A 16515-nucleotide genomic window follows, 5' to 3' on the forward strand; every position below is an offset into this window, starting at 1 on the left:
GGGTGGATGTGGAGATGCAAAATCCCCTCAATCTGGTTACTGCTATGAATTTGGCTCGCGCTTTTGAACGCAAATTGCAACTCAACCTCGGAAGTATCAGTATTGGGTGGCCTCAAACAACATGGGCAGCCCTGAAACCACTCGGAATGGCTCCATCTGCAGCAGCCAGCCAAGAACAGAAACCACAGACGAGCAACAATTCTTGATCGACATCCAGTGAGGGATGCAGTGTTGTTGCACCCTCTATTAAGCGCTTGTCTAGGGCTGAGATGGCGGAACGCAGGGCGAGGGGACAGTGTTTTAATTGTGATGAACTTTACTCAACAGGGCACAAGTGCAAGAGACTTTTTTGCCTCCTGGTGGAACAAGAAGAAGATGAGGATGAACCCTCTTCATTGGAACCCGATCCAGGAGGGCAAAATCATTCCACCTATCCTAGATTCCTTTGACTGTGTTTCAAGACACCTATCCTGAATTCGAGCTTGAGGACAAGCTCTTAGTCCAGGAGGGGAGTAATGTTGTGGATGCTTTTACAGTTGCAAACAACAGCAGTAATGGACAGCAGTAGTAATGGGTGATTAATTCAGTGTTTAATGGACAGCAGCAGTAATGGGCGATTAACTCAGAGTTCCTATCTTATCTCTTAGCCAAATTCAGTGTTCCTATCTTATCTCTTAGCTAGATTCAGTGTTCCTATCTTATCTCTAGGCTAAATTCAGTGTTCCTATTAATTAGGTAGTAGCATTATCATTTAGAGATAAATGTTGTTAGGATGTTTTCCTAAAGAAGGGCTCTTATCTTCTTGTAATCTCCTATTTAAAGGACCAGATGCTATTCAATGAAATCATCGAAATTTTCAGTCAAGAAAGAGCAGAGGAGAGTTGGTGATTTCTTTAACAAATCACCATTAAGGCGCCAAAGATAGGTACCTCGAGGAAAGGGAGAAATAAGGGAAAACAAGAGGTTTTCCCCGTTAACCAACCTGTGACGAGATCCTATTCGCTGGCCCATAACATCCCCCACTTACTGTTCTTTCCAAAACATTATTTTGTTACCTGCCCAAGTGTCATACCTTATGAATCTATGAACATAGATGTTAGATCATGGATAGAAGTCCAAGGAGAAGCAAAGTACCTCTAGTTGCCAACCAGGCATCTCAACCATTAGAGCACATCCTATGAATGATAATTACCACCGTGTGCCTCAATCCATTGGATTCAATTGGAAGTCTCCATAGCCATTTTCCAAGTGGGGATTTGTTATTCTCTCTCAACCTTCCAAGCCCCAAATGGCCTTTCCTCCTATAGGCTACATCCCACCTCACTATATGTTCTCTTTTGGTCTCCGTTGCTTCCCAAAGAAAATCCCTCATGATCATTTCTAAGCTCTTCACCATTGACATTGGAGTAAAATACTAGAAGGTTTGCCAAAGTTGATCAAATCAAGGTCATCCTCCTATCCATAAGATGTGGCTCTTTTTCCAAGAGGTTAGCTTTCTAGTGAATCTGTTAAGAACCAGGTCTTAGAAATTGCTAGCTCTGGGTTTGCCTCCTAATGGAAGACCTAAATACTTAATGGGCCAAGGAGACACCAATGATCCCATTGCTACAGTATATCTTCCCAATTCCTCATCCCCGATATTTAATCCCCTTAAACTGCTTTTGTGTCACGGGGATAATTGTTGGGGCCTCGTGCGGCACTCGAAATGGGCGAGTAAGCCTACGAAACAAAGCAAACACAACCACAAAGGCAACAAGATGGCACACGAGTTAGCAAAAGGCTATTTGTATTGCATCAATCAGTGGTAAGCACAAGCACACAGTACAGTGTCGAGGGGATCTCGTGCTTAACCTTTACACGCTTATGAGCTCACTCGACTACCTACCTCCCCTCAAAGAGTACGTTAAGCTTTTGGGGGAGTGACAATATGAGACATCAAAATGATGGAAAAGCATACTAAGTAATTACAATAACGCCATTGGCGGTCCCCCTTACAAAATACAAGCAAAGCCCACCCATGACACATGTTGACACCATGAAGGCACGCGGTTGGCACTCGGATGGCTCACTGTAGGTGCTTGATGGCGCGACGAAGGAGTCACCTGTGACATTCTCCCCCACTCAATTCGATCTACGTTCTCGGAGATCGGCTTTGGCTGGTCCCTTAGAGTCACTGTTGCGGAAGGAGGGTTCTTCTGCTGCTCCGTGAACCGGTAGTCGTCCAAGGCCGAGGTGTATATTTTGGTGGCATGGTCGGGTTGGCTCATTCTGTTGGGGTTTCCTATGGCTAAGTCCTTTCCTAGCAGCCTCAAGGTAGGTTAGTGGCTGGTTCTGTTTGGTTAAGGGGTAGGTTTGTGCCAGGTAAGGATCAAAATGGTGTTTTGGATTATTATTAAGGTGTGGATCCCCATGCATTTTTCCCCAAGGGTAACTCACAGGGCTACTATGGGAACTGGCCTTAGGGATGATGTGAATGTGGTCCCTAGATGGCTTGGGTGGCACTCGCTCTCCCCGGTGGTTGTGGTAGTAGATGTGGGCAAGGTTTGACCCGGCCTTGGGTCTTCTTCTGTTGGGCCCACCAGTTGTGGCCACTTGTGGCTTCTGCTGCGAAGTCGATTTCTGCTGATGTGGTTGGTGTTGAAGTTGATGCTGCTGCTGGTGTTGACTTGGGCGCTGGCATTGGTGTTGGCGCTGAAAATGGAGCTGTCTGGGGGGTGACTTCCTCCTGGTGACGACTTCCCAACCAGTTCTCGTGTCGATGGGAGGTACTTGACAGGGGTTCGTCCTTGTTGCTGCAAAGCTGTCTTCATGGTTGATAGTTTCTTGGTACAACTGCAAGGCTGAAAGCTGCTTCCCAAGTATCTGCAAGACTGATGAGACAGGAACCATGCAAGGGCAGTGTTCGTCCAGAATAAGCAAACTGTTGATGTGGGGCATAAGTGCTGCTTCCGCCTGTTTGAGGAACTCCACTCTAAGAACCACCTGAAAATCATCCAGGGGAACCACAGATAGATGGATGGGTCCTTTCCATGGTCCAACTCGAAGTTCTACTCCACGGGCCGTGCCCTCTACTGCTTTGGCCCCAGAGTTGACAGCCTTGACCCATCCAGTTTGTTTGGTGGTGGTCAAGCCGAGTCGCTTTGACTCCGCAAGCGAAATGAAGTTGTGGGTGGCTCCAGTGTCCACCAAGGCTTGGGTCGGCCTCCCGCCGAGGGTGATGTCTACATAACTCAGCCCCTTGCGGGCTTTGGTGGGCCGCTTTGATGTGGCCTCTTTCTTGACCATGGCATTGATGAGTTGGAGGGCACCTACTCTTGGCGCCGCTGTGGGTTTCTCCTCATCGCTCTCTTCACTATCGCTGAGTTTGGCGATGAGGGCAGTTATTTTCTTTCGGGTTGGACAGCCACTCGTCCAATGTTTCCTGTTGCAAAGGTAACACGGCGCAGGAGGAGGTCTCCTAGTGGATTGGTGGCCCTGGTAGCTTGGGCCTCCTTGTGGCTTCTTCCCTTGTTGGTAATTGTAGGACTTGTTCGTGGGCACTGGCTTCTCCTTTGTAGGGGTTGATTGTGGGTCTCCCCCACTCAAACTCGTGGTACCTGGGGTCTTTGCACATCTTCCTTAGGGGTTCTCAGATCAACAAGTTGTTCAACTATGGCCATGGCGGTGGCGAGGTCCTCAACCCCACGTCACTAGAGTTCAAGCTCAGCCCATGGCCTGAGACCATCCATAAAATTGAACAGAAGATCCTTGTCTGACATGTCAGTGATCTCCAGCGTCAAGGCCGAAAACTCTTTGACATAGTCATGTAGTGATTCTTGATGTCTGAGGTTCTTCATTCTTCGGCGCGCCAAGTACTCCACATTTTCTGGGTAGAACAGCCGCTTGATCTCACGCTTAAATCCAACCCAAGTGTCGATGGTACGGGTTCCACGTTCGATGTCTTGGCAACACCTACGCCACCATAACATTGCGATATCAGTCAAATACATAGCAGCTGTACGTACCTGAGTTTGGTTGTCAATGATGCCAGTGGCTGAGAAATATTGCTCCAGTTGCCACAAGAAGTTGTCGAGCTCCCTAGCATCCCGAGCACCCGAGTAAAGTGTTGGCTCTCGGATCTTGATGTTCATGGAAGCTAGGGTGGAGGGAGTGCTTGGTGTGTTGGCCACAGTCCTCTTTAGGAGAGTCATCTCATCTCTCATCTCATCCAATTGCGCTTGGAATCTATCTAGCAAGCCCTGCAGGTTGCTTTGGGACGGCCCAGCTCCCGAATTCTGTATGGTGGTGTGCATGTCTCTGAAGGCGCCATTGAAACGTCCTTCTAGTTCCACCACTGCATTCTCAACCGTCTCTAGGTTGAGGTGGAGTTCATCAACCCGATCTCGGGTTTCTCCCACTGTCACCTCGCAACGTAGGAGGCGCATGTCCACGGTAGCTAGTTGGTCGACTGATTTGGTAGGTTCGTCAAGTGGAGCTTCATCAATGTCGTGGGCTTGAATCCGCCCATGTGGTGTGTCATCGGAAATGCCCCGATTGCTCTTCATTGGGTTGATGTAGGGACGAAGACAAGGTCCAAGGTGTTTGTAGGAGCACCTGCTCTGATACCAACTGTCACGGGGATAATCGTTGGGGCCCCGTGCGGCACTCGAAATGGGCGAGTAAGCCTACGAAACAAAGCAAACACAACCACAAAGGCAACAAGATGGCACACGAGTTAGCAAAAGGCTATTTGTATTGCATTAATTAGTGGTAAGCACAAGCACACAGTACAGTGTCGAGGGGATCTCGTGCTTAACCTTTACACACTTATGAGCTCACTCGACTACCTACCTCCCCTCAAAGAGTACATTAAGCTTTTGGGGGAGTGACAATAGGAGACATCAAAATGATGGAAAAGCATACTAAGTAATTACAATAACGCCATTGGCGGTCCCCCTTACAAAATACAAGCAAAGCCCACCCATGACACACATGTTGACACCATGAAGGCACGCGGTTGGCACTCGGATGGCTCACTGTAGGTGCTTGATGGCGCGACGAAGGAGTCACCTGTGACATTTGTGCTCAAGTTAAGTCTTAGATTTGTTTTTCTCTTGAACAACTCAATCAAAAGTTCAGGCCTCATTCTTACCTGCTTGAACATGATACGATTCTTTGAGATAACTCATTTGTCACCAGAAATTGTTCTTTCCTATTTTCTATTTGCTAAAATGATTTTTCTCATTTATAACATTTTCTTTAACAATTATTATTTTTATTTGACTAAAATATTCTACCTTGTATCTGTTTAATTGCATAAGGACAACTTGTTAATATCTTTTTCCATTCTTACTTTTTGTAGGTAAGACAAAATACTGAGTTTTCTGATGAGGGCTTCTCTGGGGTTCCAGTTTTCCAGGTTCTTATCTTAGCACATCTCAATCTATCTATTAATTAGCAGCAACATTTCTATTTGGTGTATGTTCTGAAAGGTAAGTGAAACATTATCTTTGCATGCTAAAAACCAACTTAAAGAGAGTGAAAACCCAACATAGTAATCCCAATATATCCGCAAAGAAGTTAGAAAACCAGTATACCAAACAGAAACCAAAGTGAAAGCCACATGTGTTATGGGTGTGCAAACCTTAGAGCATAGATACTGGTCTACTGGAAAATCCAAGAGATCACCTATAGGACACAGATGAATTCTAAAACGTGATTGCACTCCATCTATTTAATTGATTTATTGGGTGGGCAATTTTAAACATTTGATAATTTGGAAGTTACTTGGTAATAGTTTTTTTTTTTTTTTTCAAGGAGATGATGAAGGATGATTCGAGAGTTGTGTACTTAGATCACTAACTTATAGAAAAAATGATAAAAAACAACAAAGAGAAACAAGAGAGAAGAGAGTAGACAAAGAGGAGAGCATGTGAAAGAGTTTGAGAAAGGTAAAGTAATTTCATTACATAACGAGGCAACAACTGAGGGAATAAACACTGAGACACTGTTTTAGTGATCTAAAAGGCATGCCTAGGAACACAGGAGAGGTTCATTTTAAGGTATGCGCCTCACCTAGCCCCCAAGTGCAGCACTTTCAAAAGGCGCGTGCCTGGTGCGCCTTGTGCTTCAGCCCAGGTGTGCACCTTTTGAAAATTTGTGCCTTTTTGATTTTTTTTTTCTGTTTTTTTATGCCTAATGGCTTGATTGAGGGCTCTGCCTTTGGGCCCCCAACCAAGCCCCTTGAGGCAAGCCCAAACAAGTCCATATAAAGGTCTTAAATTCTTAATCCCTACAAAAAAGAAAATATTTTGTAACTTTAATAGTCTCTCTTAGAAATATCTTTTATTAAGATTAATGAACGAGCAACATTAGCAAATATGGGGTTTTCGGAGAATTAGGAACACATAAGGTTTAATGTTTAAGACCCTGGTACGAACTTGTTTGGACTTGCCTCGAGGGACTTGGTACAAAGGCGGTTTGTAGAGTTAGGAATGTGTGATGTTTAACATCACATTAGCTATTTGAAGTAATGCAATTGGAAAAAGAATAAAGAGATTGAGAATTTTACATGGTTGAATATGTTTCTCTTTTTTGAGAAAAAGGTTAACCAAATTTCATTAAAAAAAGCAGGGAATGCATGAGTAGATGTACTACACAGAAAAAAGAAAACCCGAACAGATAAATAAAAAATTACAGAGGGGGAAGCCTATTGCTGTACAGATTCTCTAGTCTTGCTCCAATTTTAGCTAATCCATCTGCAATATGATTCAGCTCCCTCGGTATCCACAACAAGTTTGAGTTTAGATTTTCCAAGGAGTCTCTTGCCTCAGCCAGATAATGACTCAACCTCCAAGGACCCCCTCCTTGTCCTTCATCCATTTAATGGTATTAGCAGAATCTCTGAAAATCCTACAATAGATAAGTTCTGAATGCCCAATCTTTTTATTATTCTGATTCCAATGAGAGCAGCCATAACTTCAGCCTTTGTTGAGTCAGCATAACTGACTGGGCCACTGAAAACCCAACAGATATTACCCACATTGTCCCTCAAAATACCCATGTTTAGGATTAAAAATATATAATATATATGATGCAAAAAAATATAAGGCTTGAGGGGCCAGATTTGACAGCTGGCCCACTTCACATTAATTAAAATTTAATTTATTCTGGTTATGGGGGGAGTTAAGCAACCACCCCACGTATGAAGAGTGGGGAGGTTGCTTTAACCTCCCTACCCATAACTGTCTTATAAGAGAGAGAGGAGAGGAAAAATGGGCGGCAGATAGAGAAAAAGGAGAAGAGAGAGAAGAAAATGAGAGGAGAGGAAGAGAGGAAATAAGGAGAGAACTTATAGTTCTGCTGGTTGAAGTGATTAAGGATAACTGTACACAGGTATAGATCTTATCTTTTTTCTTCTTTCCCTTTAATTTTATCTATTATCAATCTTTATCTTATCTTCTCTCTCTCTCTCTCCCTAGAGTTCTGTTAGAACTCAAAATCTTATCTCAAATTATATATACATATATATCTAGCGGATCCCATCCACCACAAAGAAAACAAAAAACTAATACTGGGGAGCCTCTGATATGATTGGTGGATTCTATCCACCCCAAAGAACTTTCAGTAGGCTAATCCAGTGCACTGTCAATACACCTGAAAATGGAATAGATGTGCTGGTTTACCACCTGTAACAACACTTTGCCACTTGTTGCAGCACTGCTATCTACCTGAGAAGGGGGACAGATGTGCTGGTTTGCTACCTGTAACAGCACATGTTGTCACTTGTTACTGACAATTTTTTGGAACCCATTGTTTTCAGTTTTCTGCTAGTGGGCTCAACCTGTCAGTGGGGCCCACTTAATATTCAGTATAAAACATTAAAGTGGGCCACACCCACTATCAAATCAACCTAGTGGGTCCCACCTATCAATGGGGCCCACAGTTAAAATATTTAAGTTTAAAACATTAAAGTGGGCCACGCCCACTATCAAATCAACCTAGTGGGTCCCACCTGTCAGTAGGGCTCACTGTTAAATATTTAGTATAAAATGTTAAAGTGGGCCGCACCCACTATCAAATCAACCTAGTGGGTCCCACCTATCAGTGGGACCCACCATTAAAATATTCAAGTTCAAAACATTAAGGTGGGCCGCACCCACTAGCAAGTCATTGTAGTGGGTCCCACCCATCAGTGGGGCCCACTGTTAAAATATTTAAATGTAAAATATCAAATTGGGTCACATCCACTATCAGATTAGTATAGTGGGTCCCATTGATTTGTGGGGCCTACTGTTAAAATATTAAAGTGGGCCATGCCCACTACCAAATCAATATAGTAGTTCCACTTTTTACCGATTAACGAAACTCACTGTTTAGATGTGTAAGGCTAAAATACATAAGTACCCAATGGCGTATGGGTCCTATGGCTTATCTACCAATTGTGGGACCCACTCATGGGTATAACCCACTAAGAATCCAAGTTGATGGGACTGCTTATACCTGCTATTGGGTTTAACCCTTACAAAACAGTTCTTTCACATAAAATCAAAGGGTATTTCCTCTAAGGAATATAATTAAGGGGTTTTAGTAGACATAGTGCATACTTATACACCCCGAATAGGGAAACCCTAATTCTACTCAAAGTCCTTTTTTTTTTTTTGTGAATTAAGATCAAAACAGCCCACAATCCCAGCTACACCAGGATTGCCTGCAAAACTTCCGTCGAAGTTTAAAGACATTCCTCCTTCATTAGGAGGTACCTGTAGTCTCTGGACTGATTGAGGGTAGGTTGGAAGAAGCAAGATTGTTTGGATATTTCTGTTAAGGTCACTGAGAGAGAGTCCTTGGAACAGCTCAGAATTAGCAGCCCAGAAATTACATTTGAAAAGATATCTGAGATTAGCTCTTCAAGAGATCTGGTTTTGTTGTCAAATAAGCACATGTTTCTTTCCTCCCAAACTCCCCACAGAACTGCATGTAACATTGTTTGCTAGTAAACTTTACCTCTATTGCTCAAGCCTGAACCTTGCCACTGATGGAGAAACTCCTGAGTATGCTTTGGAAAAACCCAATTGTTTCCAGCCAGGTTTAAGAAATGGCACCAAATCTTTTGAGAGAAATTGCAATGGGTAAGTAGATGATCAGCTGATTCACCTTCTCTTAGGCATAATAGACAGGCATGGGGATAAATATAGGATCTTCCCAAACTTTTTTTTGAAGGTCACAGGTATTTATTCTTTGTAGGCACGCTTCCCAAACAAAGAAGCAGACTCTTAAGGGAATGTGACTGCACCATATCTTCTTGAACGGGAAAGAGGAACTCTGTTCACTTGCAATTAGAGCCTTGAACATAGATTTGGAAGAAAATTCACCATTTGGGTGGAGGGTCCACACTTAGGTGTGAATGGAGAGAGGGGATGTATAGACTTCTTTAATGGTATTCTTAACAAAGAAAGAATAGTAGGAAACAAGAAGAAGAAGGAAGAGAGAGAAGAGAGAAGGGAGAAGAGAAGAAAGATGTTTGGCGAACTGAACTGAGTCTGGCGGCACCAGATTATATCATTATATATGGGGTGATCATAAATAAAGGGGAAAGGACCCTTGTGCCTCTACTATAGTTAAAGTACAAGAACAATGATAAAAAAGCATATCAGAGTGAGAGATAGGATGCTTAGTAGTATGAGATCTAATACCTTTTCTCTTAGCAATAGGAACATCAAGATCATCAAGAACAGGTGGATCAATATCAAGAGGTTTAGGCATATCAATGGGAACAAGTGTACCTAGTTGATGATGAGGATCTGCTTCTGGAGAGTCTAATGATGTTGGTTGCATAGTCTCAGGTTCCATGGCTCTTGAACTCTATTGGCTCTTATGGTGACAAAGAAAGACATGAAATGGAGGGTCAAGAAGAGGAGGTAATTTAGCCTAGGCGTGTTTCTCCTTAACCCTACTCTCCCCCTAGGAGAAACCAGGAAAAAAGGTTAACACTCAAAGAAGGATACATCCATGGAGATATAGCACTTGCGTGAAGCAGGATCATAGCATTGGTAGCCCTTTTGAGATAAAGGGTAACCAAGAAAAACACAAGGAATGGCACAACGATGGAGCTTATCGCCAGTAGAGGACAAGTCATGAACAAAGCAACGACACCCAAAGACATGCATTTGAATAGGGGATAGAGGAGCCGTAGGAAACAATAGTTGATGTGGGGCCTTATACTCTAGTAACCGAGATGGTGTACAGTTGATGATATATGCAACACACATAACGACATCGATCCAAAAGCGTTTCGGAACATTCATATGGATTTATAACCCATGGGCCATTTCGAGAAGATGGCGATTTTACCTTTTAGTGACACTGTTTTGATTGGGTGTCCTAGCACAAGAGCTTCAATGCATAGATCCACACAAAGCAAAGAACTTCGTGAGATCATTATGGAAGTACTAATTTGCATTGTCTGACTAGAAAATATGAATCTCAGTTTGGAATTGAGTAAAAATGATGTGTTGAGAATCTTTCACAATCTTTGGCACTTCATCTCTAGATCACATAGTATAAACCCAAGTATATCTAGAGTAGTCATCAATCAAAGTAATGAAATGCTTATATCCAGTGTCAGAAGATAGAGTAATAGGTCCCCAAACATCAGAATAGACAATATGAAATGGAAATTCAGATCTTTTATTTCTTAAAGGAAAAAAAAAATTTTACAGTGTTTGCTCAATTGACATGTTTGACATTGTAACTCACTAATTGACAAAGACTTAAATAACTCTGGAAACATAAGTTTTAATGACTTAGATGAATATGCCATAAGTAGGCATGACTCTCACTAGATGAATTCAAGGGCTCAGTAGCCATAAGACTGGCTCTATTCTTCAACACATAGAGACCACCCACCATGCTTCCTCTATCAATCATCTTCCCTGAGCCCAAATTTTGAAACACACATGAAGAAGGAAAGAAGGTAACTGAACAATTCAAGGAGTGAGTGACACTGCTAATAGAAAGTAAATTGATAGGTAATTTAGGAACATGCAACACATTAGAGAGGGTAAAACCGAAAGGAAGGGATATAGTTCCTTGACCGGCTATGGTGGAGAATGATCCATCAACCAGTCTTACCTTATCTCTCCCAGAGAGGAGGTTATATGCCTGAAATAAAGTTGACTTACCAGTCATGTGGTTTGAGGCTCCAGAGTCAGTTATCTAGGGGGAATCAGATTATGAGATGATACATGGAAAGCAATGGCAGTGCTACTTGATGTAGACACAAAGGAGGTGGAAGGAGTAGGGCAAGAATCCATCAGGCGAAATGTCTTACCATATAACTCCAAATGGTCATGAAAAGAGTTGATAATCTCTTCCTTGGGGTCAGAACCAGAGTGCTGCTCTTGAGGTATATTTCTTCTAATTTTGCTAGGTTGGCTTCTTACTTTGATCAGATGCCGATTTATTGCTCAATTTTTAAGCCCATTTAGGCTTCCCATGGAAGTCCCAACATGTGTCTCTAGTGTGCTTGATCTTTTGACAATGAGTGCACCAAAGCTTGTCTTTGTCGTCCACTCTCTTTTGTGAATCGCTCTTCTTAAAAGAGCCTCCAACATTTGAATTTCTACTTCCTCGAACTGCAAGAGCAACTGGCTCCCCCTTTGCACTGAATTTTGATGGAAGTAGCAGAGGGAACCCGAGGCCTTTGGGTATTGGGGACATGTTTAGGGATGAGAATGGGACCATTTAGCTTTGTTCTCAGGCCCAATAGGGACAGGGGATTCTCTCAGTTCTGAGATCTGTGCAATTGTGGAAGGTTTCCAGAAAGCAAAGGATGACTTTGTAATTGAAGGGGATTTGGAGGTGGTAGTAGGGTGGCTGAAAGAAGATAAGGCTGGCCTATGGGCATATAACAATGAAAGGAAAAAGTTTAAGTGGCTGGTCAAAGACATGGAAGTGAAGTTCAGTTGGGTGAAGAGATCTGCTAACCCATTTGCTGATGAGTTGGCTAAGCTAGGGGTGGGTAGGGAAATTTTATTTTGGGCTCAGTTGTAATTCCAAACTTTTGTCTAGGGCTTTAGCCTCACTAGGGGGAGTTAAGAAATTTTCTCTCTTTTGTACCATATTTACAGACTGGTTAATGAAACTGTTGTTATTGATAAAAAAAAGAAAAAAAAAAAACTAATCAGTGATGTTGAAGGGGACAAAGAATTCAGTGCCAAGAGGGGAGAAGGAAAGGAAGTCTTTAGGAAAAGGGGGCATTTGGGTTTTCTCAGTTAAGTCCAATGAAGATCATTAGCTGGAATGTTAGGGGTCTAGGAAGTGCTACAAATAGAAGATTGATTAGAGAGTTGCTGAAGAAAGAAAAACTAGACATAGTTTTGATTTAGGAATCTAAGGTTCAGGGGGCTGATAGGAAGTGAATTAGGAGTGTAAGCTGAAATGTTGTAGCCGAAGTAGTAGAAGAGAGGAGGAGACCAAGAGGTGCTGAGAATGTCGAACTGCATAACCCAGTCGACAGTACTATCATTTATATTAGATTACAGTACAATGTTATAGGAAATGTCTGGAATGCCCCTGATTAGTGATGGGACACCCAAACTACTTAAAATACCAAATAAACTTAGGCCCATTAACACAAGCGCAGTACATAACAACTTAAACACAAATACAGGCTAATAAGAACACTTATCAGCCGAACCATCAATACATAAAACCCTTCAACCTAACACTCCCCCCTCAAGCTAAGCATGGATGTCAATCATGTTTAGCTTGCCAAGAAGGTCCACGAATTTTGCTGTAGCCAACCCTTTGGTCAGTACATCTGCAATTTGCATCTTAGGTGGAGTATAAGTAACGCAGAGTTCTCCCGAGACTATTCTCTTTCTAACAAAATGTCGATCGATCTCAATATGTTTTGTCCTATCATGTTGCATAGGGTTATTTGCAATGTTGATGGCAGCCTTGTTGTCACAATACAATCTGAGAGGGCCTTCAACTTTAATGCCAAGCTCATTAAGAAGAGTCCTGAGCCATAGGAGTTCAACAACCCCGTGAGCCATAGCTCGATATTCAGCTTCGACACTTGATCTAGCAACTACATTCTGCTTCTTACTGCGCCATGTAACCAGGTTCCCTCCCACAAATATACAATATCCTGAAGTTGATTTTCTGTCCCCAACATAATTGGCCCAATCTGCATCAGTATAAGCTTCAATTTCAATTTTATTGTTTTTTTTTAATAGAATTCCCTTTCCTGGGCAAGTCTTCAAGTACTTGAGAATCCTTTCAACTGCTTTCATATGAGGGATCTTTGGAGAGTGCATGAATTGACTGAACATGCACATCATAAGCAATATCTGGTCGAGTGAGAGATAAATATATCAGCTTCCCTACCAATTTTTGGTATCTCTCTCTATCACAGTAGTCCTCCCCTACTGATTCCTATAGGCCATGATTCTGTTTTATTGGAGTATCTGCTGGTCTACACCCCATCATGCCTATCTCCTCCAGGAGGTCAAGAACATATTTTCGCTGACATATGTAGATCCTCTCTCTTGACCTAGCAACTTCAATCCCAAGAAAATATCTCAAATGACCCAAGTCTTTGATCTCAAATTCAGAATCTAAAAACTCCTGTCTTTTGATCTCTTCCAAGTCATTCCCAGTAATCACCATATCATCCACATAAACAATGAGTGCTGTAAGTTTTCTATCCTGTCTCCTTATGAATAAGGTATGGTCTACACCACTCTGAGTGTACCCCACTTTCTTCATGACCCCACAAAGCCTCTCAAACCATGCACGAGGAGACTGCTTTAAACCATATAATGCTTTCCTCAGTTTACACACCTTTCTGTCAAAGTCATAGCCTGGTGGAGGTTCCATAAATACCTCTTCATGAAGGTCACCATTTAGGAAGGCATTCTTCACATCCAGTTGATGAAGTTCCCATGAAAAATTTGCTGCCAATGACAAATTGTGTTGAGCTTTGCTACTGGGGCAAAGGTTTCTTTGTAGTCAATCCCTTCTTTTCGAGTAAACCCCTTTTCCACAAGCCTGGCCTTGTACCTCTCAATGGACCCGTCCTCCCTATGCTTTATAGTAAACACCCACTTGCACCGACAGTGCTCTTCCCCTCTGGCAGATCCATTAATTCCCAAGTTCTTGTTTTCATTAGGGCTTTCATCTCTTCATTCATAGCTTCTTTCCACTTGGATCAGACACGGCCTCTGAGTACCTAGAAGGAACATGTTACAAAGGAAAGAGCAGACACAAAGGACTGATAGGCTGGAGATAAATGTGAGTAAGAAACAAAATCAGCAATGGGATGCCGAGTGGTGCAAGAACGGATAAGCTTACAGAGAGCAGTAGGAAGATCCAAATCAAAAGTATGTGTGCTGGAATTACCTTGGATTGCAGAGACAGATTGATCCGAGTCCAACTGGTTTTTGTCCCCTACTAGAGCCCTTTTTCCTTCTGTTGTAGGTGATTCATATCTCTTTCTGTTCCCTACTGGAGCCTTCAGGGATATCTGCAGTATCAGGAGAGGTAACCGACACAGTGGGAGCCTCACTAGGTTGACCCGGGATGCTACAACTAGGAGTAGAAGAAGAGGATGGAAGGCCCGAGGCAGATAGGGGAACAAAAAAGGAGGGAGAAAGAATCCTCTTCCATCCCACTAGTCTCCCCCTGAAGAGGATTCAGAGAAGACTGAAAATAGGGTTGAGACTCAAAAAAGACATCTCTAGTGACATACTTTCTCTTGGAGACAGGATTATAACATTTGTAACCCTTTTGTGTAGGAGAATACCCCAAAAATATTCCTTTCGTAGCCCTAGGATCCAACTTGGTCTTCTTTGGATCCTTCACATGTATAAAACATATACAACCAAAGACCCATGGAGGAAGAGGAAAGTCTGGAAGAGTAGGACACATAACAGAGAAAGGGGTTTTCATACCCAACACCTTAGATGGCATCCGATTTATCAGATATGATGCAGTAAGTACAGCTTGAGACCAGTATTGCTTGGGAACATTGTGTTGGAATAGTAAGGCTTGAGCTGTCTCCAATAGATGTCTATTCTTGCGCTCAACAACCCCATTCTTCTGAGGAGTATTAGCACAGGATGATTGATGTAACATGCCAGCATCTTCCATGAATAAGTTCAAGGATTTTTCAAAATATTCAGCAGCATTATCTAACTGGAATTGCTTAATCCTCTTATCAAATTGTATTTCAATCATTTTGCAAAATGCCATAGTTATCCGTGGAACTTCATCTCTTCCTTTTAACAGGTAGATCTATGTGCATCGTGAGTAGTGGTCAATAAAACTGATAAAGTAACGAAAGCCATCAATAGAAACAATAGGTGAAGGGCACCAAACGTCAGAATGAACCAAATCAAAAGGAGCTCGAATTTCATTACTGGAAATTGGATAAACAGTTCTACATTGTTTTGACATTTGACATACTTCACAGACTAAACTCTGACTTGAAATGCCCTTAAACAATTTGGGAAACAACATTTCTAATGAAGAGAAAGGTAAATGACCTAACCTAGCATGCCACAGATGCAACCTAGCTATTGACTCCACACTCTCCGTACTACTAGCAACAGATGCTTGTAAGGCTGAACCGATGTCTGCATCAAAATAGTAGAGGCCTCCATACTCATGACCGCTCCCCATCGTTCTCCAAGTCAATTTGTCTTGAAAGACGCAATGAGTAGGAAAAAAGGTAATACTACAGTTCAAATTTTTGGTAAGTTTTGAAACAGACAAGATTTGAGGTGAGATTGGGAACATGTAGAACTGATTTAAGAGAGAGGTCCTTGCATAGGTCAACCACCCCTTTTCTAGAGATGGTGGAGAAAGACCCGTCAACAACTCTCATCTTATCCTGACTAGACAACAATTGATATGAAGAGAATAAGGACATATGTGTCATGTGGTCAGTTGCACAGGAATCAATAACCCAAGAAGTAGAGTCAATAGAACTAGTTGCACTAAAGGCAAAGACTATACCTGATCTGGCAAGAGAGGTGGAAGCAAAAGAATTACTCCTTAGACGGGCTAAAGCTCGGCTAAGGACCTCTACCTCACTAGCAGTGAAGCCCAAGGCACCAGCTCTAGAGGAATCAACAACCTGCCCCATGGGAGAAGAAGCCACTGTTGGTATTCTCTGTGAGTTGTCACCATTGTTACTAGTGACAAGGTTCCCACTTGTCGCATGACCCTTCTGTTGTTTCTTGTCCTTTCTTAATGCAACTGGCTTCAGGTGAGGATACAGGACCCAACACTTTTCTTTTACATGTTTCTCACCCCCACAATGAGTGCACTTAAGATGCTTCTTGTCTGGATGTCTGTTTCCCTTAGTGGAAATCAGAACTTAATGTTCACCAAATTGCTCAGTTGGTTGAATCTGAGTCAACTTGCATCTCCTTTCTCCTGACTTCTTCATTCCTTACTAGATAATAAACATGATGTAACTCGGGTCCAAGCCAACCAAGAACTTAAAGGCTCTGCTCTCTTCAA

At 42.5% G+C, this 16515-nt stretch overlaps 1 protein-coding gene across 1 annotated transcript in view; it reads left to right on the forward strand.

Moving 5' to 3' along the window:
* The window catches only part of TIC22-III (Tic22-like family protein), a 60476-nt gene that overhangs the window by 14575 nt on the left and 29386 nt on the right, over window positions 1–16515 (forward strand). The window contains exon 3 of the mRNA XM_088966008.1: window positions 5342–5398. Coding sequence (XP_088822134.1) covers window positions 5342–5398 — 57 coding nt within the window. The remainder of the gene's footprint in view (window positions 1–5341; window positions 5399–16515) is intronic.

This window comes from Nelumbo lutea, chromosome 1, assembly GCF_056320005.1.
Source record: "Nelumbo lutea isolate HS-2025 chromosome 1, American lotus-T2T, whole genome shotgun sequence".
In the NCBI taxonomy this organism is placed as follows: domain Eukaryota; kingdom Viridiplantae; phylum Streptophyta; class Magnoliopsida; order Proteales; family Nelumbonaceae; genus Nelumbo; species Nelumbo lutea.